Source organism: Theobroma cacao, chromosome 8 (genome assembly GCF_000208745.1).
Source record: "Theobroma cacao cultivar B97-61/B2 chromosome 8, Criollo_cocoa_genome_V2, whole genome shotgun sequence".
Taxonomy (NCBI): domain Eukaryota; kingdom Viridiplantae; phylum Streptophyta; class Magnoliopsida; order Malvales; family Malvaceae; genus Theobroma; species Theobroma cacao.
The window spans coordinates 17,361,623-17,387,391 of NC_030857.1; the positions used below are offsets into that span (position 1 = coordinate 17,361,623).

Genomic DNA, 25,769 nt, shown 5'->3' on the forward strand with positions numbered 1-25,769 from the left:
TTTTAAAAATATTGTTGAAAATTGTTGAAAAAGTGTTACAAATAATTAGAATCGACCGAGATAAGTCGATTTTAATTATTGTGAATTTTTTATTATAATTGAGTCGTTTTGGATTAATTGATGGATGTAATCAAATGCTCATCTCTCTGATTTACTTATTAAGCAAGGATGGGCTTCCCGCTGGCCCCTTTAGATTGCCATGAGTTAGCCTTGCCATCTTCTATAGCATCAGTAGTCAAATATCAGCCAACGCATGGTTGGGCTGATTTGATCTTTCACTTCAGCCAGACGAAACATAAGAAGCCCAGCAAGTTCTGTCATTTGGTCGTTTGGGAACTAAGGGTAAAGCAATCCGAAGCAGTACTCCTTTCGTAACAGGACTAGGGAGGAATAAGAAGTCTTGTCTGCCAGAAAAACCTGGTTTGCCTCTATTTTCCATTGCAGCCCCTGAACTGAAGTCGAAAGCAACGAACAAAGGAGATGGAAGACATAGAAGATTTGTTGGTTGGCAGTGGCGGAGCTCCTCCTGGGTTCAGGTTACCTTTGAATGCGGTTGGAGTTAATCCCAGGAAGAAGCATAGAAACAAACCCAACAAGATTTCTCAAACAAATGACCCTCTCACTCCTTTACTCCCTCCCAAAATCCCTGGCACTCAGGTCCCATCTTACTTCTTAATATGATTATGTTTATCCATTAATAATAGTTGTTGATTCTTTTCCCTTTTTCTTCTAATTCTTTATTGCAGACTATTTATATCAAGACTTTTGGGTGCTCACATAACCAGGCAAGTGCTCTCTCTTGATGTATAGTTTAATGGGTAGTTTTTAGATTAAAAGAAGACCATAACCTGTGTTCAACTCAATGAACTTCATTGATATTTATATTCTAGTGCATAGTTGAATGTAAAATTCCTGGTAGCTCTTTCTTTCTTGTTCCCTTAAATACTTGGATTTATCAAGAGTTTGTGTCTTACATGCTTATCCAGAGGACTTGACTGAAATATATGGAATATAAACGCTTGAAATAATAGTAACCCCACCTTGAGCTCTTATGTCGTACGAAATTGAATTTTTTTTTTTATTACTAATCATTAGTGGAACTACGTTATTGCTATCATTTTAATTTTGAAACCTTTGGATTTGCATGTGGTTGCTTCAAGATTTACACTATACTTGGTAGGAAGGAAGGGAAATAGAGGGAAAGGAAGGAAGCTAGGAAAGAAAAACTGAAGGAGAGGAAGGAAAGTTGTTTTTCCTTCATTGTGTTTGGTATGAAAGATGGAAAACAGAGGGAAAGAAAGAGATGAGGGTTAAAATTGTAAATAAAATGATTACCGTGATTAGAAAGAATGTTTTCCTCTCAATTTGGGAGAATTAGATTTCGAGGGAAGCGAAAGGTACAAATCCATTAATTTGCTTTCCCTATTCCTTTTTCCCTCCTACCAAACAAAGGAAGGTAAGGAAAGAAACAGTATTTTCATTCCTTCATCTTTCCCTCCCACTAAACATAGTTTTAAACTATTTTGGTTGACTTGGTTGTGAGTTTTAATCAAGGGAATTAGTGCATTACAAAGCACCGATTTTGTCATGTTGAGGAGGTCCAAACTTTAAAGCCACTGAAGATGAGGAGAAAACCTTGTTACTTTAACCAACAAAGGCTTTTTCCTTTTTTTTTGTGATATATCATGTTATTTACTAGTTTTAAATCTTTTATATTGGAGATAGTAATAATAATTGACTATTTGGCAAACCTAATGTTATATGTGAACTTCAACATTTGTCAGTGAGACAACAATCAAGATGCATTGCAACCTCTACTGCCTCTACTAGTCCTTATGTATTGAGCATGCCCCTTCTACCCTAAACTAGTCACTCTTGACAGCTTCTGTGAAGCCCTCCCTTTGAAATTAATCGATCACTACCGTAGACAAGCCTTTGAATTCCTACGACGGACCTGGTATCATAACTATAGAATGCACTCCTTCGACGCTCAAACCGCCCTCATACCACTCCATCCTATCTTAAAGACTATTCAATCTTTCAATTTCTCCATTTCCTTCATGTTCATGCATGGTTCTAAGTGTAAATTTCAATTTGATTTATGCTATAAGCTTTTCTGATATTTTGACCTCTTGTCAGAGTGACAGCGAATATATGGCAGGTCAGCTTTCAGCATTTGGCTATGCAATATCTGACAATCCTGAGGAGGGAGACCTTTGGCTTATAAATACGTAAAGCTTCTATCCTTGAATTATTTTAATTTGTTATGATCTTTCTCTAGATTGCCGTCACCCTTTTTCTCTTTAGTACTCTTTTGGCACTAATCCTAAGTGCATGTGTATCATGCTATTAACGAATACGAAATCATCAAAATATCAGGTTTTCATGGCTTCGATATATATTCCTCTACTATTTGTGTCTTATGGATATGAGTGGATGTATCCTTATATTAAGGAAATATTAAATCATAATATATTCATCATATTATGATGTGTCCCAAAATATTGATGACATTTTGAGGAAATATCAACAATGTTGACTAGGTACAACTTTTGGACTTATTAAAACTTTCTAATAATTTCCCAGAAACTACTGATTAACTTAAATAGTTGAACTTGCTCCTTATATCTAACACTTCTTTTTTGTTATTATTTCTTGTACGTCTCTCCATAACCACAAGGGTATAAGAAGTAGAAGACCCAAACTTTTATGGGTTACATATTAAAATTTTCAAATTTTTACTTTGAATTTCCATCATGTTTTCAAATCAATACAGATTTTTATACCTATTGACATATTTAATGTTGCTGATATTTTTGATTGTGCATGTGTGTGTGTGTTGTACTTTTATTAAGATAAGACACATAAGTGGCTCTATAAAGTAATAAGCAAAAAAATTCCATTTTTAGGTCATTCTGTGTCCTAAATAACAATGATGCTGCAGTAAAACCCGAAGGCTGACAAGCTTTCAAGGCTTGAGGACTGTTTCCAATATGAACTTTCAGCACATCTAGGATTATATGACCTTATTTTATTTTAAAATTTTAATTTTTTAAAAATTTCAGCCGGCTTGGCTCATTCATGGTGAAGAGGACTGATGAAGATTGGTCACCTTGTAGATACTAGATAATAAAAATTAGTGTTGCTTTATTGGTTTCTGCTCATGAATGTCAACTTCATTATAGGCCTAATTTTTCTTTACTTGTTTTTTAATTGCTAAAAATTATTGGAAATATCAGAATTTAAGCACAAGATGTCTTGGAGAGTTTTCTGGTTTAAATTGAGTGCTTTTCCTTAAAGAGTATAACCCGTTTTAATGTGAAGTTGCATTTCTTGGAGAGTTAAATAGAAAAGCTTGTTGTGTACTTTCACTTGTGAGTCATGAGATGATTATAAGATGCCTGAACTAGTCTGACATCAAACAAACAGCAGGCATCATCCAATGAGAAACATCTATTATCTCCAGCATGAGCCTTTGAACCTTTTTCATGTCCAAGGATAGCTGCTTCTCTTTTGCTATGATATTGTGGCATCAATATTTGCAATATCTTTTCATCCTCTACTTGATTTGGATTCTGCCTGCGTCTCCTGATAAACAGTGATTTCATCAAGATATGTTGCTTATGCTGGAGTCCTGTTCATATGTCTATTCTACTTAGAGGCATCACAAGGACTAAGGAATGACTAAGATAAGTAAAAACTACAGATTTGTCTTCAAAACTTTAATATACATGGACCCTTTGGTGCTATAATATTCTGAAATTACCCACAGCAATAATCATACAATTTATGCAATTTTTCTTTTTTGGATGTAGTCTAAAAAATATAACATCAGATTCATGCAATTATGATTAATGTAGAACAAGAAGGGGAAGTACTCCTTTTTACGATGCATCAATCATGTATCAAGTGGATAGATATCCAAACATCTAAAGTAAAAGTGTTGTCTATTTAAGAATGAAAGTTGCTGCAAATTAGCATCTCTTCTTTTATCCAGAAAACCTTCTCAGACAAAATAAATTTGATCAATGAGCATGAACATGATCTTGTGGTTTGTTCCAGAAACAGAGGGCGTCAAACGTGCAGCTTCCGAAATTTAGGACATGAGAACATAGCTATATGACATTTTATTGGAATTTTTAACTATTAAGTTTTTGTATTCTTCCTTTGTATATACTACATATAGTGAAAGAACCATAAAAATAATAACTATTTGCGCATTCTTTTACAAGAATTCCATGACTCCGAGCTGATATGTGAGATAAGCCGAAACAGTTTGTAAGTGTCCATGGAAGATTTAAACTTGTTGGGTAAGATTGTAACATCCACATGTGTCCTAAACATCAATATTTATAGGGAGAAGTTGTTATACGTTACAGTCAATTGACTATCAGCAGAATGCCTATTTCTGCAAAGATGTATGGTTAACCAAATTTTACTAAGGGCACACAAATTTGCTGATGTGGGAATGAATTCTTATAGCAATATGGAAAAGAGAATAAATGAAAGGGTGGGTGGAGGTGGGGAAAATTTTGGAATGCTTTAGATATAATAGTTTGAACGAGCCCTAGGAGACATGTTTTCAAGCAAATATATACATACATACATTCATTCATATTGTACTTCTTAATAATGCTTGTCGAGTATGCTGTTTCTTTGCTGCATTCCTAGAATTTCATGTTGCTAGACCTCTCCTATGTTTGGCACATATGCCTTTTTGTTAGTCTTCCTCACTGAGTCAGCTGACAATGGAGGTTGAGTGAGAATGAGCAGCTTTACAGCCATTTAGGCTGCTTTATTACTTGCATATGCAACTGAATATGGCTAGCTCCTTTTATGGAGGTTAGAGGAAAATATTGTTCAGTCAGTTAATCTCTTTAATTGATGTATTAATTAAGATAGAGAGTGTAAGTTTTGACAACTTTGACTATCTTGGACATTGCCTTTTCCTGTGATACTCACTAGTAATAGATGGCTGGTTGACCCTCCTTGCCGCCAAAAGTTTCCTACCACGATAAATAACATGTTAAAATTTCTTGGGTATATCAACTTAGAAGCTACCTAATTGATATTGTCTGGATCTCCAGTTTTTCATGCAGCGTGCCTGCTGCTAAAGCTGTTGTTAATATTATAGGAAACGTAACTAAATCTTACACTCATGTATTTGTAGATTACTGTTAGGAAGTTTTACCTCCTCTATCTAGCCCACTGGAAATGTACAAGGAGATTGAAAAGAAAGGAGGAGAAAAATAAAAAAGGGGTGGGGGGTGGTGTGTGGAGTGGGGGAGAAAACTTTGTAACCATACTGCGGAGGTCCCTGCCATCTAGCCTACTATATATATTTTGTGTTGCATCTTTTTCTCTGCATTAATTAAGGTTTTGTTAACTTTGAACAATTATCTCACCTCTTTCTTCACTCCACTATATTCTTTTTCTTCTAATGGTTGTCATTTTTACACACTCTCTTCGACACACTTTTCCCATTTTTTCCCTTCAAACACTATTTTTAACAATTAAAATGATCTTTGTTAATCTGTTTTGCAGATGCACAGTGAAATCTCCAAGTCAGTCAGCTATGAACACTCTAATAACAAAATGTAAGAGTGCAAAAAAGCCACTGGTGGTTGCTGGGTGTGTTCCTCAAGGAAGTCGAGATCTGAAAGAGCTAGAGGGGGTCAGCATAGTTGGAGTTCAGCAAATTGACCGCGTGGTTGAAGTTGTAGAAGAGACCCTGAAAGGTCATGAGGTGCGGCTTATGAACCGCAAGACCTTGCCAGCCCTGGACCTTCCTAAGGTATGAACTGTGGATGCTACTATTTATTGCAATTTGTTTGCATTGAGTTCTTTTATTCCTATTCTAATATACTGTTGGCATTTTGATTTCCTGTAATTTTTTTATTGGTTGTGTTTCTTTAATTACTGAGTAGTCTAATACCACTCACCTAACGTAGGTGAAACACATAAATAAACACATAAATTTATTTATTAGATTAATACAATTATAATGAAAAGTTAGTGAGGGAGAGATTGCAAGAGAAGTGGAGAGAGAATTGAGGAGAATGAGGTGATAGTGATATAAGTAACAGAAATTTGTTATAATTTTTTTAATTTTTGTTATTTTATTAGTACCATATGTCATTTAGCTTTGACAGTGTTTACATGGAAAATGGTGTTTAATGGCTAATGGTTAGGTTTTTAGGGTTAGTACTTAAATTCATTATTAAAAACTGCCAAGGGCTTTTTTTTTTCAATTATAAAAGTATAGATAATTACCAATTAGCATAAGGATGGCATTTTTTAATCTGGAGATGAATTTAACTCAATGTTGTTTATTTTGTATCAGGTCAGAAAGAACAAGTTTGTCGAGATTCTTCCGATTAATGTTGGTTGTTTAGGTGCTTGCACTTATTGCAAGACAAAGCATGCTCGTGGTCATTTAGGGAGCTACACTATTGACAGTCTTGTAAGTTACAAAGCTGGATGACTACATATTTATGACTGTTTGGTTCTGTTCTTACTAACATTGTGCAATGCAGGTTGAGCGTGTGAAAACTGTTATAGCTGATGGGGTCAAAGAGATATGGTTGAGCAGTGAAGATACTGGAGCTTATGGTATTTTATTTTTGTGTCTTCCCTTACTGCGAAAGAAACTTTAGATATAAAAGTCCTGTTTCGACAGGATCTATAGTTGAGAATATTCTTGAAGTTTTTGAATACATACATTCATACATTTTTAAGGATTGTAGTTGCATACATATATAGGAATACATATGTACAGAGATTGTGCTTATAGGTTAGAAAATCTTGTAGGTCGTGACATTGGGGTTAACCTACCAATTTTGTTGAATGCCCTTGTTGCGGAACTTCCTCCTGATGGGAACACAATGCTACGAATTGGGATGACCAATCCTCCTTTTATCTTGGAGCACCTGAAAGAGATAGCAGATGTTTTACGTCACCCGTGTGTATATTCCTTTCTTCATGTGCCAGTTCAATCTGGGAGTGATGCCATCTTGACCGTAAGTCCAACATTGGTCCTATAACTGCCTCTTCATTTTGGCTAGTGAAGTTAAGTTGTTATTTAGTAAGTAAAATAAACATATAAAAATGTGTACTTATTAAAGGTGAATGCCTGAACTTTCTACTAAATTATAATCGTCTTAGATTGTTTCAGGCAATGAATCGGGAATATACTGTGAGCGAGTTTAGGACTGTGGTAGATACCTTGACTGAACTTGTGCCAGGAATGCAGATCGCAACTGATATAATATGTGGATTTCCTGGTGAGTGTGCAGATCCAGTTGCCCTTTACTCTTTCTTTCTTGATGCATGCATGCCACATATACACACGCATAGACACACACACACACATAAAGTGCTGAAAATCTCTAAGGTTATTTAGGGCCTTTGCATGTCATATTCTTTTCTTGTCTTCTGCAAAGATGTTAGTAAAAAGAACTAAAGAAGGACCAATGCCCATGCAATGTGGCATGTAAAATTATCTTTTTAATTTTATATGACACTAAAAAATATTAAGAATAAATATGATATAAATAAATAGCAATCTTTTACGTATAAATTTAGATAATAGATAATTAATTTACAAAAATAACTTAATTGTTTTTTTGTAGGATAAAATTGTCTTACATTTGAATGTTTGATTAGATGATAATTTATAAGTTAGAAGTAGTTGATGATTAATTCAACTCCAATACAAAATTTTGCACTTAAAATATTTTAAAGTAACAAGAAATTCAAGGGTTAAAACAATAAAATATTTTAAAATTACAACAAAAATAATAATATATTATTTGCTTTCATGTAAAAGTTGTTAAGGCATATCAATTTTCAATACTTACATACCATTTGTCATTTCCAAACTATAAAAAAATATGAAGTAAATCTTATATTATGTTTCTCAAATCAATAGAAATTGGTAAATCCACTTACTAACTTTGGAAATGGAGAAATCAAATTATGATGAAGAGGAAAAATTGTTATAAGACAAAAAATGAAAGTTGGTGTAAATCAAATAAATTGAGACTAAATGAAAATGAGAAAAAAAAAACCTACAAATGAATTTAAAAAATGGAGCAAGAGAAGGGCTGAATGGACAAGGTAAGAAAACATGTAAGTACATAAATAAAAGCACTAAAGCTACCCAAAACAGGGCCTAAGAAAAGTGGGACAATGGGCAGCTGGCCAATAGAAACAAAGGGCAGACACTGTTATAGAAACAGTGAATTTGTGAGATATATAGTATAATATAGATGTGCATAAGAGGGAACTAAGGTCCTGTCTGGTTTGGAAAATATTTTCCATTATCTATCTGCACTCTTATTCTAAATATGATCTGTTAATGTTTCAAAATAATAATAATTATAAAATATGATCAATAAGGTAACTAACTAAATATGAAAACATTTTCTAGTTTAATGGAACATTAAGAAAATTAAATTTAGGTGTTTGGTTTTCTAGAGGAGGAAATTGTGAGAAATATCCCTTTTCATAAGCCTAATTCAAAAATGACTTCGATTATAATTTTAGTTGATTTTAGTCAATTTTTTAGATGAGTTGACCACTATGCCCTTTAAACCATTTCTTCCAAATTAAATGGTCTCGATTTTCTCTATTCAGCTATTCGGATAAAAATTTCAAAATTAAATCCCGATTTCTTTATCTCGCCGTCTAGCTCTCTAATGCCATCGAGGTCGATCTCGCCCAAAGAGCAGAGATGACATCAAGGTATGGTTTTTGGGTTCTTAGGTTTATTTGTTTATATTATTTGGCAACTTAAACCTAGCTGTGAGTAGCGAAATCAATTAGTGATTAGGCATTTCGTGAATATTTTTTAGACATTACTTCATAGGATACCAAGTATTGTATGATTGGATATTGGGCATTGTATGACTGGTAATTATATATTGTGTGACTTAAGCATTGCATGACTGGTTTTTGGGAATTTCGTGAACCGTTTATTGGCATTACGTTATTGAATATTAGGTAATGTGTGATTGGATTGAAGGCATTGCTTGATTAGGTTTTAGGAATTGCTTGAGTAGTTTGTAGGCATTCCATAATTGGTATTCAGTCATTGCGTTGCTTTATCTACCCTACTGCTGAAGCTGAATATCTAAGTAATCCAACCCCTTAATAATCAATTTTGTAAAATTGGAAGAGAATTAGGACTGCTTAATAACCAATGCAGCCCCTTAATTCCACTTATGTCAGTACAGAAAATCATCCAAATTCAACAGACACAGAACTTTTAAAATTATCTTTAAAGCACTTATTGTATCGATTTATATTCAGTAGAAAACAAGTTTAAAACCATTGAACACCCTTTCAAAGAGTCAGCATTCATGTCTATAAATAGAGGGAATCTTGGTCCATTTCAATCAAAATCATTTGAATCAAAGTCAAAATATCAAACTTCTCATAGCTTCTAAACGTTGTAGAGGAGAAACCGGGAAGGGTGATGATTCTGAAAAGGAAGATATCCTTGAATATGTTGCAACATATATCAGAAAATTGATGCATGTCATTAAGAACATGGAGAATGACTTGTGTGTTTTGATTTACAAGGTGCTGATTAGGATAAAAGTTATAGAGACACAAATTCTTAACAATAACAAGATTTTGGATGAAATTTATGAAATAGTTGATGGGATTAAGAAGAAATGAACCATGAAAGGCACATAATACATGGTTGTTATGATGTGTCATCTACTTAGTTTCAATTGTAAGAATAAAAATCTTGATTTAGTACATATTTTATATAAATAGTAACTGCCATTAATTTCTTTTATGCTTAATAACTTGTTTACTTACCATAATTTTTTAATTTTCTATTTATAAAAGAGATGCGAAGGTGTGATGACAATAGTTAGAATATTATTTTTTTTAGGTATTGTGTGAATGGATATTAGGCATTGCGTGATTGGTTCATTTCTGTCACTATGTAAAGTCGATATGTGGGTGAACATTTTTGCGTGGCTGCATCATTTTTGTCAATAGTTGGAATATCACACAATGACTAACAAAAATAATATTTCAACTATTATCATCACACCTTTGCTTTTTTAATATAAATAGAAAATAAAAAAATTATAATAAGTAAATAAGTTATTGAGCATAAAAAAATTAATGGCAGTTACTATTTATGTAAAATATGTAATAAATCAAGATTTTTATTCATGTAACTGAAAATAAGTAGATGATATATCATAAGTACCATGTATTATGTACCTTTCATGGTTCATTTATTCTTAATGTCATCAATTATTTTATAAATTTCAGCCAAAATCTTGTTATTGTTCAGAATTTCTGTCTCTAGAACTTTTGTCCTAACCAACACCTTGTTGATCAAAACACGTAGGTCCTCCATGTTCTCTATGACATCCATCAATTTTCCCATATATGCTGCAACATATTTAGAAATATCTTCCTTTTCAGAATCATCACTTTTTCCGATTTTCCCTTTAGAACGTTTAGAAGCCATGAGAAGTTTGAGATTTTGTGACTTTAATTAAGATGATTTTGATTGGAATGGACAAGGGTCCTTCTATTTATAGGCATGAATGCTGACTCTTGGAAAAAGTGTTCAATGGTCTTAGGCTTGTTTTTTGATGAATATAAATCGATGTAATAAGTGCTTTAAAGAGAATTTAAGAGTTCTGTATTAGTTAAATTTGGATGGTTTTCTGCATCGACATAAGTGGAATTAAGGGGGCTGAATTGGTTATTAAGCATTCCTAATTCTTTTTTAATTTTACAGAATTGATTATTAAAGGATTGAATTACTAGATATTCAGCTTTAGCAGTAGGATAGATAAAGTAACGCAATGACTGAAAACTACTTACGAAGTGCCTGCAAACTACTCAAGCAATTCCGAAAACTTAATCAAGCAATGCCTCCTATCCAGTCACACATTGTCTAATATGTAGTCACATAATGCCAAATAAACAGGTCACGCAATTCTTAAAAATCAGTCACATAATGATTAAGTTGCGCAATATATAACAACCAGCCATGCAATGCCTAATATCCAGTCACATAATACCCAATATTTGGTGAAGTAATGCTTAAAAAATATTCACAAAATGTCTAATTACTAATTGATTTTGCCACTCGCAGCTAGGTTTAAGCTTCCAAATAATATAAACAAATAAATCCAAAATACATAACTTGATGTCATCTCTGCTCTTTGGGATGGTGAGAGAAAGTTGGATGGCGCGATAGGCCTCAATGGCGTTGGAGAGCTGGACGGCGAGATAAAGAAATTAGGATTTAATTTTGGAATTTTTATCTTTATGGTAGGATAAAGAAAACCAGGATCATTTAATTTAGAGGAAATGGTTTAAAGGGCACAATGGTCAAGTTATGTCAAGAATTGGCTAAAAACAGTTAAAAATTATAATTGGAGTCATTTTTGAATTGGGCTTATGGGAAGGAGTATTTCTCACAATTTCTTTAAATTAGAACAGCAAGAGTTTTATTTTTCAACTTTAATATTCATTGCATGTATCTAGAGTGAAAGTGCAGCTGAAAATATTGAATAATTTTCAAAGTAAATGGGCCCTAAAGCATCTCTCATCATTTCAGAACTAATTTGAGTTTTCTACTAATGGAAATGCTTCAGGACACAGTCTTCTTTATGGGGCTGCATGGTTGCCCAGGTTGCGAAGCCTAGCCTGCCTTGGGCTGGGTTTATCAAGGATAATATCAAATTTAAAAATGATAATATCAATTTAAATGAAATTCTACCTTAATATTAGAACCCCGGGCTAGAGGTGCTCATGGACCAAACTTCATTCTGGCCCAAACCTTTGAGAGCTAGCCCTGGCCTGCTCATGAACATGAACTTTTATCAGTAAAACAGTACAAAATAATTTTATATTGATAGTTCATTTTTAAATATTTTAAAACATATTTGAATTAAATGTAAATGAAAATACATTGTCTATTTAATGACTTCATTTTAGGCTTGGGCTTTAAAATCTTAGCCTGGAAGAGGGAGGAGCTTGAGGCCTGGGCAGGCAGCCATCCTATAGACTGGTCTACTCCCGGCCTCTGGGCTTGGGAATGCTCTTTAAGGGCAGGGCCCAAATTTTATCTCTGTCCAAGCCCTCCAGAAACAGGCCCATGGAGGTTTCTAATGGGCAGGAAGCCTCCATCTCATTCATATATATTTTGAGGATCTTATCAGAACATTTACTCTTGATAAGCTATTTAAGGATTTAATTGAATGGCTTTGATTAAATGATACTCATTTTTGGGTCATTTCAGGTGAAACTGATGAAGATTTTGCTCAAACAGTCAACCTTATTAAGGAATACAAGTTCCCACAAGTTCATATATCTCAGTTCTATCCTAGACCAGGTATGTTGTTTGTGTATAATTGCTGCAGCTTCTTCATAACAACTTTTGTACTTATTTTTACTGTTGTCAAGTTTATTTCACTAAGCTTTCTTTTTTTGTCTGAGGCAACTTGCATGGTGTATTAATTTGTTATATTCTATGGGAGCTCATAACTGCCTGGATATTCATATATCATGGCTCCGGCCTCCACTTACGCACTTGTGTTCTTGTGGCAAGTAATTAGGCTATATTTTAATGTCCTAGGCTGCTTCTTTGTCTACTTGAGAACTTAAAGACGAACAAATTCTTGAATAGTAATTAAGCAGAAAAAGTTTCTTTCAATGTTTTGCATTGCTTGGAACAGCTGCACGGACAGAGTAATTTAATTCAAATCTTTTTATCACATATATTTTGGATTTTAGCAGAATTTGATGTTTTAAGATTATAACTTATGGTAGTCTTTCTGAGAATACCTTATAGCCATAGCTTTTGCTCAAGATAACAAAAGATTATACTAACTCTATGATTACATTCATTTAGCTTTAAGTTCTATAGACCTTAAGTCATGGAGGCAAGGTGTTCTTAATGACAAAAATGCAACAGAGAGAACTACCAACGTCAATTATGTGAAAATTGTTCTAATAATCACCCTGCACAAACCCAATACCAGCACCCAATTGAAGGAACAAGACATTAGATTTGGCATTGTTCTAAACAAGTAAATTGTTTTAGAACTACTTATGGCATTTCTCTTTTGTGAGAAATAGATGGTAAATCATCTAGAGTTTGGGAGTAAAAGTTTTGAAATACAAACTGATTTAAGGTTAATAAATGAAGCTCCAACTGCCAAATTGGCTTCAAATCAGCTCAAAAACTTGAGATTCAAGACACAGCTTAACTCTATAATTCTAAACTTCTGCTGTTTAAACAAATCATCTTTAGATGGTTGGCAGCTCAGCCAATGCAAATACTAGTAATTTATGTGCTCCTATCTATAGTAAGCTAATAAATTAATGTGTTTGATTCTTCTATAACTAGGGACACCTGCTGCAAGGATGAAAAAGGTCCCAAGTACTATTGTGAAGAATCGGAGCCGTGAATTAACTTCTGTTTTTGAAGCTTTTACACCATATATCGGTATGGAAGGCAGAGTTGAAAGAATATGGATTACTGAAGTTGCAGCTGATGGAATTCACTTGGTAAGAGTATTTGCTACTGGTAAAATTATCTTTTACGCAACTTCTCTGTACTTCCTTTTCATCCTGTGTTGTGGCACTAGTTCTATGTGTGTGTGTGTGTTGGCCAAGTGTTGTGGCACTAATTTAAACGACTAAATTTCAGCTTTAAAGTAGAATTATTGTCCCATGGCTGTGGACCAAAACTCAGCTGTTAAGTTGGGGGTTTTTTTTTTTTTTTTGTGTGTGTTTGATGGCATATTAATGTGTTCATGGTCCTGGTGTCTTGTTCTATATGGAACTTGATTGCTTTTTTGTTAGAAATGAACTGCCCCTTGGAAGGCAGTTCAGCGTTTAAGTGATTTACTTTGCATTCCCATTTTTCTTTCCTTTTATATTATCGGGTTTGATGGAATGTGAGTTGGGAAAAATTTCCTTTCTGTTGTTAATGCATTTTGGTAAGTATTGTCTGTGAGGTGAGAAATTTTCCTTTCTCATGTTAATGCATTTTGGTCAGTGTTGTCTATCATCTCTGTTTCTTACTCTCATTATCAACTGTTTGAAGCTAGTTGTATAATTTCTCTGTTTAATACCAGTTCTTGGTATACTGATTTACTAGATACTTCAAATTAGTACTTGGCATTTTATGCACTCAGAATTTATCTAAATGTATTTTTTAGTGCATGCTAATAATTAGCTTGTGTTTGCCTTTTATGAAGCCAGTTGTTAAAAACCAATCATGCTTCAAGTTTTAACTGGATATTGCTATTGGAACTTGTGCTTTTATCTAAATGATTTGTCTGGTGTGTGCTAATATCTAGCTCGTATTTACTTCGTTATCCAAGGTTGGTCATACCAAGGGATATGTTCAGGTTCTTGTAATTGGTCCAGAAAGTATGTTGGGTACTTCAGCTATTGTGAAAATAACATCCGTGGGAAGATGGTCGGTGTTTGGTGAAGTGATTGAGACTCTCACCCAAGTAAATTTGAAAATGGCTCCTGAGAAGGTGTGTAATCAGGAGAAATGTTCTACCCGCTTCAATCAGTTTGACAGTGGTGCATGTTCAAAAGAGCCAGAACCTTGCTCTTGTGGACCAAACTGCTGCGGAGGACAGACTATATTGGAAGAATGCACCGTTTCCAGCAATGATAGTTGGATGGAGGATCGAAGCAGCAAAAATCTGATTGGCTGGTTACTGAGGAAGCGGAGGAACCATGTGCACAAAAAGGTGGAGAATGGCCTTGCCCTGGGGCTAAGAAAAAAGCAGGACTGGGCCCTGGGCGGCTGGGGTATTGTTGATAGGGCTCTTCTTGTTGGAATCCTTGTCAGCTTTTTTATTATTGTTGCAGTAATAATACATCTAGAATTTAGGACTATTTTGTCCAAATGAACAGTCTTTGAACAAATCTTTTTGGTTTTGGAGGATCTTCCATGTCAGAATTTATGTACCAAAGCAACTTTTTGACGCAAGTACCAATGAGGTTTGAGAGATTTTGCTGCACACGAATTGTTGCAAGAGTCATACAACAAATTGTTAAATGATATGTTTTTCTTCCTAACCATTTTGATCCTATAATCAGTTGTAAAAACTTGCAGTTGCAGACATAGGCTGACAATTCCTTGTCCTTTTACACTCCTTTTCATCCGCCCTTCTGGACATTTCTTACATTGATTAAGTACACAGATCATAGCTCTGCAAAATGTTGAATTACAGCCAAAAAGAATGGTGGGTTCTATAGATGAATCTGAAGAATGCTGAGAGCTTAAAGCAGGAAAAGTGAGATTCTATTATGGGGTAGTGGAGCAAGGGAGAAAGTGCATAGTTGCTTTTCCCTCCCCTCATCTTCTGCTATAATATCTGTTGAGTTATTTACTGAATCATCTTTATTCACAAACTGATTAAACGAATGATAAAACTGATGAGAGAAGTTTTCTTCTCATAGTAGCATGTCTGACTTGGATGGTAATCTTTTGAAGAAGTTGACAGGCACGGAGGGCATCTTGCTTCTGAAGCGAGGATGGCGCAGCCAATAGAGCCCAAATAGAACGGCCACCACTTGGAATGGAGTAACATAAATGAACACAGCCCAGATCAAGGAAAAGATAATGAAGATTGCTGTTGCTCTTGGATCACGCCAGCTTAGAATTGCCTGAGCCCTTTCCCCTTGGCTTGCCAAGTCTCCAACCACTGTCTGTACCCTACCTGCAACACTTCGGAGCCTATCATACCTCATTCTTACAATATCTGACGGTCTGGATGTTGGAAATGAGTCAAATTCCTCATCCAGTTCATCTGGATGTGCATTGTCTGCTTGTGAAAGCCGAGCATCCATATGAGGTGGATGTCTTGATCTGAACCGGTAGTTCCATATCCCAATCACAAATAGGTAGAGGAAAATTGTGGGCAATATCAGTTCAGGGTAACAAACAAGTATCAAGAACAAAACATGCACAAGACAGGTTGTGATTGGGTTTCTCCAGTAGCAGATATCATTAAACCACTTGCAAACAGCAGTAACCCCAGAAAGAACTGACATTATGCGGTAGAAATTTGCTTTGCTTCTTCTGAGACTCCACATATGGTAATCCACATCCAACATGTACTCAACCACCTCCTTCCTCAGTGGAGGCTCTGCTCTTTGCAGTCTTGCTGCCACAATGTGCATTGCTTGGTAGCGTAGCCAGTCAATGTGCCTGACTGGTATAGGATGCACGTAGTGCATCTTGGGAAGCAATGGCCTCCCATATTGAGCCACCATGTTAACCCACGCTGTGCAAGTGAACCTCAATGCCAGTTGAAGTTCCCCATGTTTCTTCAAACCAGAAGGTGTGAGAACCAACAAAGGGTAGTAATGAGTATATACGCGATCAGTTTCAAGTGTTGACAGCCGGATTCTCACCTTCCCAATCCTCTCATCCCTTGCATCATCTTTGCTTCCATTGGCGTGGGAATTGTCAAACACTCCAATGGTGATTACAGTACACGGGTCATAAACGTCCCAAGTATACTGCTCGTTCCATCTAGGAGACAGATTATCAAGAAGAGTTCTAGTTCTAACCCATTTGTTCCCATACTTAGCCACACAATATGCGTCTGTCATCTTACCTTCCTTAATCTTCATAGGCAGTAAATTCTTTGCACTCAAAATCCCAAGTTCCAGAATTCCAATGTTTTGCTTCCTAAGGTGCTTCGATGATGGCTGGAGATCACTGCTGAAATGTGTGGACTCATCAAGAACATGGTACCCTGACTCCAGAAAAAATCGTAAGAGGATCCTGCTTGAGAATTTTTCTTTCCTTTTTTCACCCTCCGCTTCTGCCAATGAAGGCTTGTGCAGACTAAGCCAGCGGGGATCAGGAGGCTTACTAGTTTCAAATCTTTGAGGCACATCTCTAAGTGGAATCACCGCCCTCCCCAGAATCTCATCCTTGCCAGAGACAACAAGTATATCTATGTAATCCTCAAAAGGCTCAGAGACAACAAACATAAGCTGGTCATCCCAAACTGGATTTACAGTTCGCTGTACTGGCTTTGTAAGTCTAACCTGCTTACCAACCACTACCTTTACAAATGGATCAGGGAGTCGGCCTTTGTCATGTGGGACGAGGTCTTGAGCTTCCATGACATGAATTCTAAGGTAGTACAGCTTGGGGGAGAAATAAACCTTTGATCGCGTATTAGCCAGGTTAGAGTGGCTAACGCTGTGTGCATCAGAGTGCCATGCCTCAGGAAATGACTCATCAGCTTGTGTTCCCATCCACACGGCCAGCATGATTTCCCCTTTAACCTTGTCCCCTTTTTTGTCCGCCAATTTGTACCATTGAGGAGCCAATGGACTATCTGGTGGAACTCGAAGAGGTATTTCTGATACATCAAAAACAACTTTCCCAACAAAATCATCCTTGCCAAAATCCTTATCTTTCACGATTACTTCAAGCAGATTTGATTGCAGCCTTTCCTTTGAGAAAGCAAAGATTTGGTTCCATACCGGGTTTTGATTCTTCTCCAAGTGTTTGGTCTGGCCTTTGTAGTTCCCAAGCTTCACTTCCACATAAGGGTCGAGGCTTCCTGAAATATCCATAACAGGGAGATCCTTTGCCTTAACCACATTTACATACAAGTAACGCATCTGCTCCACCAAATCATAAGTGCTTGAAGTCTTGTCACCTCCTCTGTATCGCAAACGCGCTGCCAAAGGCGGACTGGTTTCCACCAACAGGAACTCAGGATTCTGCCTTGGCAACTGCATATGCATTACGCTCGGCGGTGCTGCTTTGGCAAAATCTGCTCTAGTCTCCACCATCGGTGTCTTTTCCTTCATTGCTGCGAATCCTATCCCAGCAGACATTGGAGTCGGAGCAGCCGGAGGAGGACCCCCAGTTCCAGTCCCTATAGAGTGAAAGGTCCTCACTTCTTGCTCTTTCTTTTTCTTTTTCTTCTTCTTCTCTTCTGCCTTGATCTCTTCATCAAAATTATTGGTGTTGATTTCCTGAAATGGAGTTTCCTGGAATTGGGTTTCTTGAAACGGGGATTTCTCTTCATTTTCAGGAATGCTTGTAGGAGTAGGACGTACTGGCTCTGCGTGATGTGAAGCACCATCATGCACTGCATAAAGTTTCAATGCAATATCACCTTTGACATGAGAAAAAAGGCCAAGTTTATCAAGCGGATAGCGTTGGATACTGGTCTCAGTTTCAGACGACGGGACAGAAACGCCTGAAATCCTGACCCGACCAAGAAAATTCTTACGGTGACCATGACTGCCTTTTCTATCATTGTACACAGTCACATCAATGATCTTGTTTGGAAGATCCCTGGGGTTGTCTACATTGAAAACAAGCTTTTGATTCCAAGAAGGATTAAGATCCTTGTGCTTGGTTTGAGTCCTTTGACGTTGCTCATCAAATTCTACTTCTACAAATGGACTTGCAGAACCCTGACCATCTTTGGGTATGAGATCATAGGCATCATGTACTTCCACTACAAGCTTACTCATGGTAAGATGGGTGGTAGTTTCGAGGGCTCAATGACCTTGCAAGAATATAGGAAGTGTTGGAAGAGGTTTTTTTCTGTTTTTCTTTTTTGGGTTAATTTTGATCTAAAGTGAACAAGGGAAGAGAAAGAGTAGAAGTAAAGAAGAAGGTAGAAACGGTGGTAGGAGAGGGAGAGAAACAGACGTGGGGAAGAGCGGACTAGAAGGTGGAGATGAGATGTTCATTTTGGAGTATGAAGACAGAAACATATGTTTAAGGGAGGGAGGGAGGGAGAGAGAGAGTGGTAAGTGAGGTGGCCCCTATATCTTCGATAAAGAGAGATTCTGGTGGGCACATTTGTTTGTTAATGAGAGAGAGAGAGATTTGGGCATATGGATGTAGTTTTCTTCAACAATTCCAATGCGGGGTGTTGATGGAGATAATGCTTAGGTGGTAGGGATTTTCTCTCCGAAGGGTGAAAATGATCACTTCATTCATGAAACCTGCAAAAGTAATTTCACTAAAAGCAATCTCCCCTTTTAGTAGGATCCCTCCTTTTCAAGGAAACAGGCTGATCCATTATTAATACCCCTGTGGAGGTTGTCAAGTCGTTGGCCTAAAAGGTCAGCAACTTGATAATTCTGCTTTTGCCTAATAAAAGAGATTTCGATTGATTCTCTTTCTTCGCATTACAAAATGAGCTAACTAGCTCACTTCATACTTCATCTTGGCCCTGTTGCTCCTTCAAGACTCCCATCCACACCATTAGTCTGCCCTTCTTTTCAAAACTAAAATGAGTCAGGATTGAATCAAATATAATACACAATAATTGCTTTATATTTATCTGTTAGTCATTAAGATGTACTGCGTTCTTATCTGCACATACATGAAGTTGCTGGGAAATTAGAATGATTCTCGTTTGATGGTATTAGCCTATGAATTGTCGGTCATACTATTTCCTGAGAGAATTCCATGTCCTGCAAAAGGTTCAAACAATACGAAACGGACAAAGCTATAAAAAGGTCAACAATCACGACTAAGCATCCTCAACTTCAACCCATTTCTTTCTTTCTAAATTCAACCAACGAGGTTTGGTTTACCTCATACAATGCAAAAGGGGTGGTAAAACTATTTAGTTAAGAACCAGTTTTATTACCACCTCAACAGGTAAGTTTTTGTTATTTTTGGAGTATCCGTGACGGGTAGTAATTTTTTTTTTATTCAAACCCTATTTGAATTTAAATATAAATTATTTGAATGTTCTTTAATTAAATCAAATAACTTAGAATACCCAATTATAAGATATCCACTCACATTTATAAATTTTACTGTTTCAATGTTAGATACATTGATGATGAGGTGGCATGAACATTGTGGAAGATTTGGTACAAGAGCGGGAATGCATCTACCTTCGAGGCTAAGAAGTAAGAACTGTGTGTCATGTCCACCCCTCAAAATAGGATATTGCTATGTCTTTTGATGGTAGAATGCAACTTAACGTGGCATCACCTTTTGCTTTCTCTCCCCTCCTTTTTGCAATTTCTTTTTTCTTTTGATCCTTTGTTTGTTTGCATTATTTTATAGAAGATGTGTCCGAGGGGTCCCCCTGCCTTTTTCCAAAGTTGCCTATCTGGTATAATACATACAACAATGTATTGATAAAGTTGATACCATGCTCGGTACTACTATAGCACAAAAAACATAGCATCTTTTGCTCAAAATTAATGGTCCATGCACATTCTTGATCTCTATTATGTGTACAATCTCTTTCCCTAGTTGTAAATTCTATATAATTTTCTTCTGAATAATTAAAACATGTAATCACCCCATTCTGTATAAAAAAAAAAAATACTCCCGTACATATATTTTTTAAAAAAAAATAAAAGATGAATTTCATAGATATTTTTCGTTTATTAGCATTTGGACCGACATCTTAAGATTTATGTTAATTACAAATTTTCCAATAATGATGTAAAAAATGGGATGGTCGACATATGCATACCTAACAAAATGAAAAATAGGTCAAGACTGTGTGTGTAGTGATGTGATTGGACTAAGATTAATGGATAGAGATGAAACTCACTAAGATTAGTGGATAGAGATGAAACTCACGTCAGTTTACCATGAAAAAAATGGAAGGCTTAGCAGATCATAAATGGGAAAATGTAGCATGGTCCAAGGAAAAAGGTGGGACAGGGAAGGACTGTTTTCAACATTTTGATTAAATGGGGTTTTTGACTCTTTCATAGGCAATGGCAGCTACCCCTAGCTAACCCATTATTCATGGATCCATACCAATGGCTACTCTCTTTGCCCAAATCAACTTTCCAAGGGACAATAAAAGCAAGTTAAAACATAGGAGTTTGCTAATTGCTACCCAAGCCAAAAATATTTATTATAAGGGAAATATCATTTTAAGATATTCTTATTAAGAAAGTTATCCTATTCATAATTTTCATATGTATGTTATATTATAATAACTATTAAAGTGTATAATTCGATGCATAAACTAAAAAAAATACAATTGAGAATATTTATCAAGTTAGCCTAATCATTTCCTATGTAGGAAAACTTTATTTTTTTTTCAAAAGGCATCTTAATTTTAATATGGTTTTCATTTTGTGATCACAATCTTGTAATGATGAAGCCAAAGGGTAGTGTCTAGTCCTACAACTCAATCAAAAAAGGTTCTTACATGGAAAAACTACCTTATCCTTTACTAATGATTTTGGGGTTTACCCTTAAATTACCACATAGATTGATGGTGAGACATCTTCTATCTGTCTCTAGCAATCTGATAAGAACTACTCAAATACAAAAATAGACATGATATACATGGCTTTAAAGAAGCTGAATTTCTACACTATCTGTTGCTTGGGATCAGAAATAAATGAAACAAATGAGCGATGGGGAGAGCATTGTCCTGTTGTAAGAGTTGTCCTATCTTCAAATACTGATGAATTGGTAATGAAAGACATGCAGTTATTTGATTGGGCAAGGGCAACTATACAACAGGCTGTTAAGCAGTTAACTACATTCTGACTGAACTTTGTAAAAATATAGAAAACCCAACCTGTTCACTCCTGTCCCTTTCTATTGAGAGTCCCTACAACATAATAAATATTGAATTAAGCATTACAATTTTTGTTGGATTCAACTCAACAAGCCAAGAGGGATTATAAAAATGATGGGTTTTTTTTTTCTTACTCGTTTGTTCTCTTTTAACATGCTCAAAACTATTTCTGTTCATCTTATTGGTGGTTTTAGACAGAGACATGTGGATGCTACATGATTTCTTCACATTCCATTTTTATCTCACATTCAAGGAAATTTGGAGCATTAGCTTTGGTGTCAAATAGAATATACAGGGCATAATATTTATAAATTTTTTTAAATTATTCAAAAATTTTAAATAAATTTTTAATCTTTTATTAAATTTAATTATATTTTTATATTTTTATTTTAAGTTAAATAAACTTTTATAATTAATGATTAATTAATTACTACTAATATAAATATCACTTTTTTAAAAAAAATTACGTAAATTTTGCTACTGAGTGCCAAAGCTCAAATTAACTTTGATCTTTATGATCACAAATAGCATGAAAAAAAAAAGTACAAATAAAGCTAATTATAAATAAAATAAAATAAAGAGAACCCCTAAGTGCCTTATTCTTGGATGTGGGGATCTTTGGGTATTGTCTTAATAGCTTCTATCCTCCATTAATGGTCACACTCAAGCTGTCAAAAAAATCGCGTGCTCCTAGCTGAATTATTTACCCTATTCAAATCCTCAATCGTAATAATTAATGTTATTTTTATGCTCACGTGGTATTGATAGTGAAAGTGAAAATATAATATGATCATGTTAACATGTCGCATTAGCATATTATATCATCATCTATTATGACACATTAGTATGTCACATTAATGTCATGTAAGTATAAAATGACAAATGATATTTTAATTAACAACAGTTAGTCAACTATTAGTTAATAAATGTTTATTTGACTTAAAATAAAAATATAAAAATTTAATTAAAAATAATAAAAAATTAAAATTTTATTTAAATTCTCTTTAATAATTCAGAGATAATTTTAGGTACTATGTCGTTTTCCTTTCATGATAGTCACCAAAATTGCCTAAATGGAAAATAAGCAGCTTTGTTAACTTGTTATATACTACTTCAATATTTGAACACATGTTTGATTCATAAACCTAAATTATTTATTAGTTCGATCACATTCTAAAACCTACATGACAATTGACAATTGTTCTGTTTCTTCTACATTTTCCCCATTTCCTCTCTCTTCTTTCAATATTTTGATGATTGAGGCGGGTGGGAAGAGCTTGTCAAACATGGTTCAACCATGTGCAAGCTGCTAATAAAAATAAAATAATAATTGAGAATAATAAATGAAAAAAACATAGATTGGGATCCAGAATGAAGGTTTAGGAGAGGCATGTGCTTGCTTTCTTCACCATCCCTATATATTTTGTTTGTAGCATCGAACCGACATGGAAAGGCACATGCTACCTTTTTGGCTTCTTTTTTTCTTTCTATATACCCCCCTTTTTACAAAGATGGCGACTTCATAAAAAAGAAGATACTGGAATAATAGAACATAGCTTTGCTCTATGCAATCCGATGGAGAACATACTTTTTCAAGTTAAGGAACACTTGAGTATTTCTCTAATTTGTAAAATGATAAAGAACATGTGGGCTCTAAGTTGATGATCCCCATACCCTTTTGCTAGCCGATGATGAATAGCAAAGAGAGGATATGGGGCGGAATATTCATTGTTGATATTTTCGAAAAGAAACAATCCCAATATTTTATCCTTACGGATAGTGCTTGTATTATCGTCTATATTTTTAATTTAAAAAAATATGTATATTAAGTGAAGATAAACTCTTATTTATAAATTTATCTTTTATTGACGTGAAATATATCATATCTTATCTTACTTAATTGTATAACGTGCTTATTGTACTAATTCTTTTATCCATAGAAAAGATTGATCTACCTTGGTGTAGATCTATCTCAATCTTGATGTCTCTCATGGAGTTTCAATATCAATGAAGAGTTGAGTATGGGACTATATTTTCAACTCGTTAAGTAAAAAAAAAAAAACTCTTACTAATTATAAGTCAAGACTTATTACATTTCTTATTAATGTGAAATTTATAATATTTATATAAAAATAATAAAAATAATTGTACAGTACTACTTATCCAACATTAATGCAACCATCCATGTTTTTTCATAGAAAATAAAGAAAAAGACAGGGAATTGAAAATTTCAATGGAATCCAGGTCATGGTTTGTATCCAAATTCTTTTATTCAAAGTCGTTCACAACACGCTCTCGGCATTTGAATTGGGTGGCTCCACCACATACAAACCGACACACATAGCACAAACTTTTGGTAGTCTTAGTCCAAATAATTAACTCAAGTCAACATACGAACAAAGTAATGGCTTTTCCAAAGATAGTGTCTTAATACTAATTACCAACACCACCTAGATTGGCTCTGTCGATAAAAGTCGTTTATCTCGACATAAATAATTTTAAATTTTAATATTTATATCTTAGTGTAAATTTTAAAATAATTAATTTATTTCAAATTTTTTTTAAAACAAGACAATGTAATTAAAAGTTTTCATTTTTTTTAATGTAAATTAAACAAAGTGGAAGTCCTTGTGACAAAATAAAAATTAAATTGTCAAATGGTGGAATAACCTCATTGGGAAGGAGGTTAGGGTCAGGAAAGTTTGGAGCGCTACCAACTCTAGGGTTGCTTGAGCCAAAGGCTTTCAATGAATGGCATTAAAATGAGGGGATGGTTTCAAAGTTCAAACTCAATTAATCCGACCTTATGATTCTCACATGTCAACTCATAATTGAAAAGGGAGTTGGCAGAAGGGATTGTGATTCAATTTGGTTAATGGGATTAGGTGGAAATGCTACAATTTATAGTTGTGTGATTAATGAAAAGCACATAGCTAAACCCAAAGCATAGACACTCAGGAAAGCCCAAAGGCAACCAAGTTCTCCCCCACAAAATAGGACACATTCAACTAACCATTGGATGGTTAATTTGTTTTAGAACAATTTCAAATTGTATAATTATCACTAGTCTACTTGTCTACTTCAATGAATCTCTCTCTCTCTGTGCATATATATATATATAAATACATATATATATACATACATACATGCATGTATTTCCGTGTATATAAGAAAACCTAGACAGGGTATCTGCTCAACTTCATTGCTTATTGATTCTTTGCATCCTCCCATGTCTATAAAAATTTATCAAGTTAAAGAGCTCTCAAAAAACACACTGGTGTCATTATACAGAATCTACAGATTTTTTGGTAGTTTTTGAGACTCCTTGATATTTCATTAATGTAGATACCAAGTACAAATAAGGTCATGATTGGTTTGAGGAATGGCTAAGCCACTCTCCCTCTATTCCTTACAAAATTTTATCCCCTTATTTGGTTTGCTCTTGGAATAGCTAATTCCATCTTCTCTCATGATATTAGCTATTTCACACTCATGGGAATAAAATTCAAACATTTTGAATTAAAATGTCCTTATTTATTTTTAAAAATTACAAATTTAAACTTAAAAAATTAATATTTAAAATTAAAATTAAAAAATTATTAATATTTTTTATATTTTAGTTATAATATATTCAAATTACAAATAAAAATTTAATATTTTAAAATATTAATTTTTAAATTATTAAGTGAATTTTAAATTAAAAAAAGAAAAATGCAAATAGAGAAAAATAAATCTTATTATAATAAAAGGTTAAGTTATTAATTATATATTATAAAATATTTTGAATTTAAAATTAATTAAAAGTATTAATATTTTAATCATAATAATAATTAAATTATAAATTAAATTACCAATTAATAATATTTTAAATCAATTATAAATTATTAAATATTTAAAAAATAAAATAAAAACAAATAATCATAATAACATTTAAATTATAAATAAAATAGTAGTATTTTATAATATTAATGATTAAATTACAAATAAAATATTAATACTTAAATAATCAACTATTAATATTTAAAAATATAAATTATTAATATTTAAAAGATAAAATAAAATAAAAATAAATAATCACAATAACATTTAATATTAATGATTAAAGTATAAATAAAATATTAATATTTAAACTATCAATTTTTAATATTTTAAATAAATTATACATTATTAATGTTTAAAAATAAA

General features: G+C 34.2%; 2 protein-coding genes across 2 annotated transcripts; one reads left to right on the plus strand and one right to left on the minus strand.

Annotated features, from left to right (window-relative positions):
* On the plus strand, window positions 308-15,038 carry LOC18593017 (threonylcarbamoyladenosine tRNA methylthiotransferase). The gene is made up of 11 exons (XM_007020021.2): window positions 308-657; window positions 747-785; window positions 2,140-2,231; window positions 5,545-5,794; window positions 6,344-6,463; window positions 6,537-6,612; window positions 6,811-7,019; window positions 7,175-7,283; window positions 12,290-12,382; window positions 13,400-13,560; window positions 14,382-15,038. The coding sequence occupies exons 1-11, from the start codon at window positions 481-483 to the stop codon at window positions 14,925-14,927; spliced, it is 1,872 nt and encodes a 623-aa protein (XP_007020083.2). The 5' UTR covers window positions 308-480; the 3' UTR covers window positions 14,928-15,038.
* LOC18593018 (FT-interacting protein 1) lies at window positions 15,301-19,172 on the minus strand. The gene has a single exon (XM_018125551.1). The coding sequence runs from the start codon at window positions 18,532-18,534 to the stop codon at window positions 15,475-15,477; it is 3,060 nt and encodes a 1,019-aa protein (XP_017981040.1). The 5' UTR covers window positions 18,535-19,172; the 3' UTR covers window positions 15,301-15,474.